General features: G+C 58.0%; 1 protein-coding gene across 6 annotated transcripts in view; it reads right to left on the reverse strand.

Moving 5' to 3' along the window:
• CROCC (ciliary rootlet coiled-coil, rootletin) overlaps positions 1 to 9,403 on the reverse strand; it is a 54,735-nt gene that overhangs the window by 43,548 nt on the left and 1,784 nt on the right. For 2 of the 6 annotated variants that reach the window (XM_081575017.1, XM_081575015.1), the window contains exons 2-3: positions 3,450 to 3,579; positions 2,680 to 2,828 (exon numbers count right to left, since the gene is read on the reverse strand). In XM_081575017.1, coding sequence (XP_081431143.1) covers positions 2,680 to 2,814 — 135 coding nt within the window. In that variant the 5' untranslated portion in view covers positions 2,815 to 2,828; positions 3,450 to 3,579. Of the gene's footprint in view, positions 1 to 2,083; positions 2,133 to 2,679; positions 2,829 to 3,449; positions 3,580 to 4,066; positions 4,251 to 9,403 lie in introns of those variants that run through there. The other 4 variants (XM_081575013.1, XM_081575014.1, XM_081575018.1 and 1 more) reach the window with 4 other exon arrangements.

Genomic DNA, 9,403 nt, shown 5'->3' on the forward strand with positions numbered 1-9,403 from the left:
TGGCTGTGTGCGCAGGTGGGATGGTGTGATGTCTGGTGCAGCTTCTGTGAATCTGAGTGTATCCTCTTGATGGGTTGTGTTGGTGTGTGCATATAGAAAGGCTTCCCAGATAGCACTAGTGCTACAGAACCCACCTATCAATACCAGAGATGTAACAGCCCTGGGTTCGATCCCTGGCTTAGAAAGATCCCCTGGAGGAGGGCATGGTAACCCCCTCCAGTATGCTTGCTTGGAGAATCCATGGACAGAGGACCCTGGTGGCCTACGGTCCATGGGGTCACCAAGCGTCAGAGACGACTGAAGCGACTTGCACGCATGCACACATGTGCATGTAGAAAGGGTCTGATGGTGGGCGTGGTGTGCCTCGCACACCTGTGTGTACCAGGAGCTGTCCGTTTCTTGGGTTTAGAGGGGTCCTTGCAGCTGCTGGTGCTCCGCGCTTCCCAGGGCTCAAAGCCAGACCCATGCCCCTCGGGCCACACCCCACCCCTTTCCACAAACTCTGCCCTTCACAAAACAGTCTTTCAATTTCACTCATAAGTCAAAAGGAAAGGAGGCTGCTCCTAAGCCGAGGATGAAAGAAGTTTACTGTCTCCCCTAGCAACCCCCGCCCCACTGCCCGCCGCCCATTCGCCTGGTCCAGGTTACCATGGACACTGCGGGAGCGGGCCTGGCCCGACACCTGCTCCTCAGGGACGGGAGAGCGGGGGCCTCACAGGGACCCGAGGTTCCCCCTGACCTCGGAGGGTTACCGCCTCAGCTTCCCCACACGCAGCCGCAGGACACAGATCACGACCTCAGCTCCACCCCCTCCTTGAGGTGCTAGGGGTTTAAGGGGTATGAACAACCTCAAGCCGGGCCAAGTGTGCAGCTATGGCTGCAGGCCCCACCACCCGCCGCCAGGGGCCATGTGGGCAGCAGAGAGGGACGATGCCCCAGGGCCGCGGCACCCAGACCAGGGGCTCAGCCCAGCTCTACCAGTGGCCTTGGCCCTGCGATGCCCTCCCTGGGCCTCTCTCCCCACCTCTGAAGAGGCGATCTCCAGGCTCTGATGTTCCCTGGGGATCCAGGGAACAGGACAGGCCTCAAGGTCATTCTCATCTAACCAGGTGGGGCCCACGCACACCATTGCAGACAGGGGACAGTCTCACGCCAGGCCCCCTCTGCACACTATCCCAGAGCCTCCCCAGCCACAGGAGGGAACTTTCTAGACTAACACAGCCCCCCAGCCGCGTCCTCGCAGGAAAGGGACTGGCCTCCTCCACCTCTTCTTCCTTCTCCTCCCAGCCCGGGGGGGCTGTGCTGCCCCCACTGTTGGTTAGAAGCTGGCATTTAAGAGGCAGCCCCCCAGGGCCTGACATTGTGCCAGGGGCCCCAAGATGACTGGCCTCAGTGGGGAGGGGCTGGCTACACCGCCACCAACAATGGGCATTAGCCCAGCCTGCCCCCCACACCCCCTGGGAGCCCTGTGCTGTGCCCAGTGCCGGGCCGCTGCAGGGCCCCCGCCCTGCTTCTCTGCAAGTCCCAACAAGTCGGGGGCTTATCCAGGTGGGCGGATGCCAGGACACGGGCACACCCCACACCCACAGAGATTGCTCCTCCCACTGCGGGGTCACAAGCCCTCCTGTAGACAGGCCCAGCCAGTGAGTCCTGGGCAACCCTGGCTCTGCCAGTCCCACTCAGGGGACCCTGGGCCAGCTTCAATCTGCAGGCTTCAGCCTGCCGTTGCAGTATCAGCCGGTCACGTGTGAGGTCCTTCTCATCTTCCCAGGACCAGCTGCCCCCCGGAACTCCCAGCCCAGCAGCCTCTTCCCATCCCCAGGAAACAAAGCCACAATGCAGAGCCCTGGGCTGTGTGACTCCGAGCACAGAGCTTTCCCTCTCTGAGCCTCGGTGAGCTCCTCTATTAAAGGAGCATCATAACGGTCCCAACCTTGGTGTCTTAAATGTAAAGCTCCCAGCACACACCTGGCACACAGCAGGGGCTCAAAAACCAGCAGATACTATCATGTGTTATTACATGACCACCCACACACCCCCTCCCGTGGGCACACACACTCCCTCCCTCATGCAGCTCTCTCACCAACTTGCAGCCACCAACTCCCCAGGTCGCCTCCCCCGAGCCTGGCGGCCTAAAGGAGACAGCGCACTGAGAACAACCCGCACCCAGCATACCGCCTCCAGCCCCGGCCCGCGCGGCACAGGCCCCCGGGACACAAAGCCTGTCTGGACTTGGACGCTTCCTTCCTTGGCGGGGCCTCAGCTGGGAGAGCGGGGCAGGTCTGCGCCCAGCCCAGCCTGCTGGGTGGACCCCAAGGCCCAGGTAAATGGTGGCACAGGGCGATGCCCAGAGACTCGAGGGGCGGTAGGGGACTCTCGGGGTTCTTGTTCTCCGTGCCCCACCCCAAGCAGGCCCGGGACAGCTGGGGATGAAACACCAGGCTCCAGGCACTTAATCCCCTCATCCCATCAGTTCCTCGCAGGTCCATGTCATCACTGTCCCCACTGCGGACAGCAGGCGTGCAGAGTGGAGAGACTTGTTCAAGGCCACTCAAGTGGGCAGAGTTGCAATTTGAACACAGGCCGCCTGGCTCTGGGGCCCACCTTTCCCCCCGGGGGCGCTGCCCAGGCTGCCTCCCACCCCCAAGGCTGGGGAGCCCCGCGCCCCACAGCACCCACCCTCTCGCTGACCGCGCTGTACTTGATGGCCAGCTCGTCGCGCTCGGCCCGGCTCTGGGCCAGCAGGTCCTCCACGCGGGACAGCTCCTGCTGCAGCAGCTGGTTCTCCTCCTGCAGCGACAGCACGGAGGCCATCTCGGGGGCCGGACCTGCAGAAGGACAGCAGGCACATGACCGGATTCCACTTGGTCCAGAGGGACCGCCTCCCCCAACAGGTGCCCGACCCATCCCTGGAGTTAGGAAGACAGACCAGGTCCCTGCGAGGAGCTGCAGCTGAGGGGGCCCTTCCCAGACTCTCAAACCACATAGGAGGTTGTGGGGGCTGCCCTCCAGGGAAACGGGGGTCCATGAGCCTTCCTGCCAAGGTGGAGAACGGGCACTGCCAACCCCAGGCTGTTTACAGAGCCCTGAGGTGAGCGGAGCTGCCCTCTCCCTGTCGTCTTTGATTCACCCAGCTCACCCCTTCCCAGGGAGAGAATGTGGTGTTTGGGGTTTAAGTCTTCGCAGCAGGCTGCCTGCAAGCAAGGAGGGGATGCTCAGCCCCGCCTTCTCGCAGCAGCACACGGAGACAAGTCTAGGCAAATGACACCTCCAAGCCTCCATTTTCTCATCTGTAAAATGGGACCCTCCATCACGGGTCTGTGCCTACCCACAGTGAGGATTCAAGAAACGGAAGCTGCAGCCGTTACCGTCGTCACGACTGTGGAGAGGACGTGGGAAACGGGAGACGCAGGAGTGTCTGGGGGCGGGGCGGGGGCAGGGAGCGGTACCTGGGCTCTCAGGCGGGGAGAGGCTGCGGGTGATGATCTCCCTGACGCGGGCGGGCAGGCCGCGGGGCCGCGAGTCCTGGGCCGGGCCCTTCCCGGTCAGGCCCGACCCCGGGAGGCTCCTCTCCAGAGTCTGCGGGGAAAGCGGGAGGGTCCGCGGGGGGCCTGAGACCCGGGGCTCCCCGCGTGGGTGGCGAGGAAACAAAGTCCTGCCACCTGAGACGTGGGTGCGGAAGAGGCCCTCAGGAAATCCCCACCTGGAAGGAAGCTTGGGAGTCAGGCTCGCACGAAGCCCAACAGAAGGACACGCCGTGTGCCCCTACCCTGGGAGGGAGGCCCCCTCACAGACCGCGCCCCGGGCAGGCAGGGTGCCGGGGGCTCCCGCCCGGGACAGGTGAGGACCCCACAGTGCTAGCAGGGGTCACCCCCACCCTAAAACCTGGAAGTGGGGACTCCCCTTCACTCGAGCCCCGGATATGAACCCCAGAACCCCTCCGCCCCCACCCTGAGCGAGAGCTGCAAGCGGGGAGCCCCCCGGCGCACCCACGCCCCCACCCCAAGACGCGCCGCCCCTCACCCTCTCCTGCGAGGCTCAACGCCCCGGCCCTGCACGGCCCCACCTGGATAACCACCTCCAACGACTCCTCCAGCCCCAAGCTCATGGGGGACGGCCGTGGGCACCCTCTGCAGGTCTCTGCCGGGGCCCCGGAGACCCACCCAGACTCCCCCACAGCCAGACCGCCGGCTGAGCGCCGGGCAGATTAGGCTTAAATCCGGCGGGCTCCACGTGATCACGGGGTGGGCGGGGCAGGGGGAGGGGAAAGGAGGGAGGAGGAGGGGAGCCTGGTGAAGGAGGGTGAGGGGGCGAGGGGAGGAGGGTCGGGGGGAGAAAGGGAGGAAGGAGCGGGAAACGGAGGGAAGGGTGGGGAGGGGGAGGGCGTGGAGGGGAAGACCCTCCCCAACACACACGCACGCGCGCGCGCGCACACACACACACACACACACACACCCCACCCTCTCCAGCTGCTGGGTCCACACACACGTACACACACACACACACATCCAGGCAGCGGGAAAGGCCAGTCTTCGAGATCATCTTTACTGACCCAGAAAAGGGGTCACACGCTTTGCTGAAAATGTGTTTAGAAGGTGCTCGGGTGACTTCAGGCATCAGGAGCAGGCTGCAGAACTGCCCGGTGCAGGCGCGGAACCGAATCCCCCCTCCCCAACTCCCGCCACCCCTCCCTCCCAGGCCGCGTCCCAGGGGAGGCAGCTCTGCCTCTGAGCCTCAGTGTCCCCGCACAAGGCACAAACATTGGCACCCATCTCAAGGCGTCATCCGGGGGCAAAGGGCGTGTGTGACAGCGCCGGGCTCAGAGTGAACGTGTGAGCCCTACTGGTTTCCTTCATCTGAAAATCCAACCTGCACGGTTGCTGTACCCGGGCCCTGGGGCTCCAGGCTCCACCCCCAGCCTCCCACTGCTCCCCCCAAGGGCAAGGAGGCTGTGTGGCTGTGGGTGGCTGTGGGTAGGTGTCAGCTCCGGAATCAGGGCCACAGCGGAGTCCTGCTCTGCCACTTGTCAGCAGTGTGACCAATGAGTTACCAAGGGTCGGTTTTCTTGTGAAATTGACACCACCTACCAGGTGGCTCAGATGGTAAAGCGTCTGTCTGCAATGCAGGAGATCCGGATTCGATCCTTGGGTTGGGAAGATCTCCTGGAGAAGGAAATGGCAACCCACTCCAGTATTCTTACCTGGAAAATCCCATGGACGGAGGAGCTTGGTAGGCTACAGTCCATGGGGTCGCAAAGAGTCGGACACGACTGAGCAACTTCACTTCACCAGTCACCGTGAAGATTAAATGGGTTGAACTGGGTAAGGGGTCTGACCATGGCTGGCACGTCCCGAGCAGTCAGTGCAAGGTGTCTGCTGTTCCTGCGGTTGCTGGCATCGCCTGTCTGGGCTCCTGCTACCTCTTGACCCCCAGCCTCTGGGTGCTGTCTGCTCTAACGCTGTGTCACATTGATGTGATCACATTGAATCCTCACCTCAACCCATTTCCTGATGAGAAAACCAGGCGCAGAGAGCTGGGGGCTCTCGCCTATTCAAATGGCAGCCGCTGCAGGGAAGGGGAAGTGAGCCCTGAACTCTTTCCACTTAAGCCAGGCAGCCTCCCAGAGGGCCTGAGGGCAAGGCAGGGGCATTTACACTCCAAGGCTCTACCAACCTTGTCTAGGTCACACCCGGCAATGCAGCAGGTGCCATATAAATGCACAACAGTCCAAGCTGAGCCTGAAACCCTTGCCCCCAACCAGGGAATCTGCTCTGGAAAAGGAAAGTCAGGAATGGAAAACCAGGAACCAGCACAGAGGGCCAAAAACATACGTGCCTCCATGTTGCCATGACAACCAAGGCCAGATTCAGGCAAAACTAGACTCAGCCAGAGGCAGGGAGCTCTCACCACAAAAACCTGGGGCTCCATCTTCCACCTCCAGACACAGCCTCCAGGAACACCCCGCTGTGGGCTGCACACCCACAACCAGAGCAGAGGGGGCCACAAACACCCCCACCAAGCTCTCCAGCCCTGCTTGCCCAGATGGGCAGAGAGGGGGGCCCAGAAGTGCTTGGTGAACTGAACTGAATTACTCCCCAGCTCGTGCCCTAGGGGATGGGGGAAGGGAGTCAGAGGCCAGAACCCTTGGCTCTGCCCACAGAGTTCTCCGCAGCGGTCCTTCTGGGTTCTATCATAGAGCCCGAGGGACCATATTTAAACCCTATATGTGAGTGCACCGTAGGTGCACTTTCTAAAGTTCGGAGCTTCCATACAGCTCTCAAAACAATGAATTCCTCATGGGAAGGTCTGGATAGCATAGCTTTAGCATCTGACTGCCAGGATTTAGCTGTGCCTCCCCATCATCTGTGTGACCTCCAGCCGATGACTTTGCCTCTCTGAGCCTCAGTTTCTTTATCTGTGAAATGGGGATAATAACAGTGCCTGCTTTTACGATGAGGTTTAAATAAGATGATCCATGCTTAGTTGTGTACTTGGATATGGTGTGACAGGAACTGCTATGTGTTCACCAAAAAACATTTCTAGTTCTTCTATGGCGAGAAGTTATTTCCCAGATTCCCCTGCAGTCAGATATGGCCATGTGATCTAGTTCTCACTGTTGAACTGAGGTGTTGGAGAAGACGCTTGAGAGTCCCTTGGACTGCAAGATCAAACCAGTCAATCCTAAAGGAAATCAACCCTGAATATTTATTGGAAGGACTGATGCTGAAGCTGAAGCTCCAATACTTTGGCCACCTGATGCAAAGAGCCAACTCATTAGAAAAGATTCTGATGTTGGGAATGACTGAAGGCAGGAGGAAAAGGGGACGACAGAGGATGAGATGCTTGGATGGCATCACCAACTCGATGGACATGAGTCTGAGTAAGCTCCGGGAGATAGTGAAGGACAGGGAAGCCTGGCATGCTGCAGCCCATGGGGTCACAAAGAGTCAGACACGACTGAGCAACTGAACAACAACAGCAGAATTAAGACAGAACTAAAGTGTCTACCTCAGACGTGGCCCATAAAAACCTCCCACGAAGACTTTTCTCTTCCCCTTTCCCCCAGCTGGAAGGAAATAATGCTGAGTTCCTAGAGAATGCTAGAGCCACAAGCTGGAAGGGGTCTGGGTCTGTGGGTCCCCAGGTAGAAAGCCGCCCAACAGGACTCCTCATGAATGAGAAATAAACTTCCGTCGGGCTAAGCCACTGAGATTTCAGGGTTTCACTATCACATCAGCTGTGCTGTGCTTAGTTGCTCGGTCGTGTCCGACGCTGTGACCCCCATGGACTGAAGCCGTCCAGGCCCCTCTGTCCATGGGATTCTCCAGGCAAGAATACTGGAGTGGGTTGTCATGCCCTCCTCCAGGGGTTCCTTCCCAACCCAGGGATCGAACCGGGGTCTCCCACGTTGCAGGCGGATTCTTTACTGTCTGAGCCACCAGGGAAGCCCAGGAAGACTGGAGTGGGTAGCCTATCCCTTCTCCACGGGATCTTCCCAACCCAGGAATCGAACCGGGGTCTCCTGCATTGTAGGCGGATTCTCCGCTAGCTGAGCTGCCAGGGAGCCCATCACGTCAGCCTGAACGACGTTAATGACTCCCCACTGTTGCCTAGTGAGTACCGCCGCTGGTCTTTGTTTGTTGGTTTGTTCTGTGGTTGCCAGCATGAGGGGTCTTAGTTTACCCACCAGGGACGGAATGCCTGCCCCCTGCAGTGAAGTGCGGAGTCCCAACCACTGGCCCGTCAGGGAGTCCTCCGTGCTGGCTATCAGTGCTGCCATCACTAGTATTACCCGCTCCTCCCAGTACCCAGTCTAGGACCCCGCCAGGTGCCCTGTGGCCCCTCAGCCATTTTGGGGGGATAAATACAGAGAAGACACCCTTTGCACTCATTCCCTCCCCACTCTTGCTTAGCCCTCTGCCCACCCTGCAAGCTGCCGTCTGCCAGGTCCAGCTGCAGGTACCAGCCAAAAGGTCCCTCAAAGGCTACTCATGAATCTCAAATGTACCAGCTGCTCTTACCCACTATCCCTTCTTTATTCTCCAGTTGCTGACTAGAAATTATAATAAAAATACTGAACCTACCATGAGCCAGACCCTCTGCCCAAAATTCTGCACCTGTACCTCATCTGTTTAAACCTTCTTGACAGTCCCAGGATGCTGCTACTGTTCTACCCACTTTACAGATGACAACACTAAGCCTGGCTGGAGTTAAATGATTTGCTCAGAAACACCATTTTAGGAACAATCCCAGGTGTTTTCCTTACTTATTGCAAGTAATAAATCTTTCCTTTCCTCTCCCTCCAAAAAATTATTTGCTCAAAGTCATCCAGTTATGGATGAGTTACAAACTGGAATCAAGATTGTTGACAGAAATATTAACAACCTCAGATATGCAGATGATACCACTCTAATGGCAGAAAGCGAAGAGGAACTAAAGAGCCTCTAGATGAGGGTGAAAAAGGAGAGTGAAAAAGCTGGCTTAAAACTCAATATTAAAAAAACTAAGATCATGGCATCCGATCCCATCACTTCATGGCAAATAGAAGGGAAAAAGGTAAAAGCAGTGACAGATTTCCTCTTCTTGGCTCTAAAATCACTACAGATGGTGACTGCAGCCATGAAGTTAGAAGACAATTGCTTCTTGGAAGGAAAGTTATGACCAACCTAGACAGCATATTAAGAAGCAGAGACATCACTTTGCTGACAAAGGTCCATCTAGTCAGGTCTTTCCAGAAGTCATGCACAGATGTGAGAGTTGAACCATAAAGAAAGCTGAGCACTGAAGAATTGATGCTTTCGAACTGTGGTGTTGGAGAAGACTCTCCAGGGTCCCTTGGACTGCAAGGAGATCAAACCAGTCCATCCTGAAGGATATCAACCCTGAATATTCATTGGAAGGACTAATGCTGAAGCTGAAGCTCCAATACTTTAGCCACCTGATGAGAACAGCCAACTCATTGGAAAAAGATCCTGATGCTGGGAAAGACTGAGGTCAGAAGGAGAAGAAGGTGACAGAGGATGAGACGCCTGGATGGCATCACCAATTCAATGGATATGAGCTTGAGCAAACTCCAGGAGACGGTGAGGGACAGGGAGGCCTGGTGTGCTGCAGTCCACGGGGTCACAAAGGGTGGGACACGACTGAGCAACTGAATGACAACAACAAATCCAGCCATGAAGAGCTGAAGCCGCAGCTGAGACCCACGTGTGCCTGGTTCCAAAGTTTGAAACAATCACCCGACGGCTACCATTAGGTGGTACTTCCTGTATGCCAGCCACCACCCCAGGTTTCCGATGTGTATGATATAAGCCACTGCCACCTCTTGCCCAGCCTGCTGAGATGGCCCCTCACGGGTGTCCCTGCTTCCTCTCCTGTCCCCCACCCAGGCTGTTCTCACACG

Source organism: Giraffa tippelskirchi, chromosome 3, assembly GCF_054371585.1.
Source record: "Giraffa tippelskirchi isolate mGirTip1 chromosome 3, T2T-mGirTip1v1.2.pri, whole genome shotgun sequence".
Classification (NCBI taxonomy): domain Eukaryota; kingdom Metazoa; phylum Chordata; class Mammalia; order Artiodactyla; family Giraffidae; genus Giraffa; species Giraffa tippelskirchi.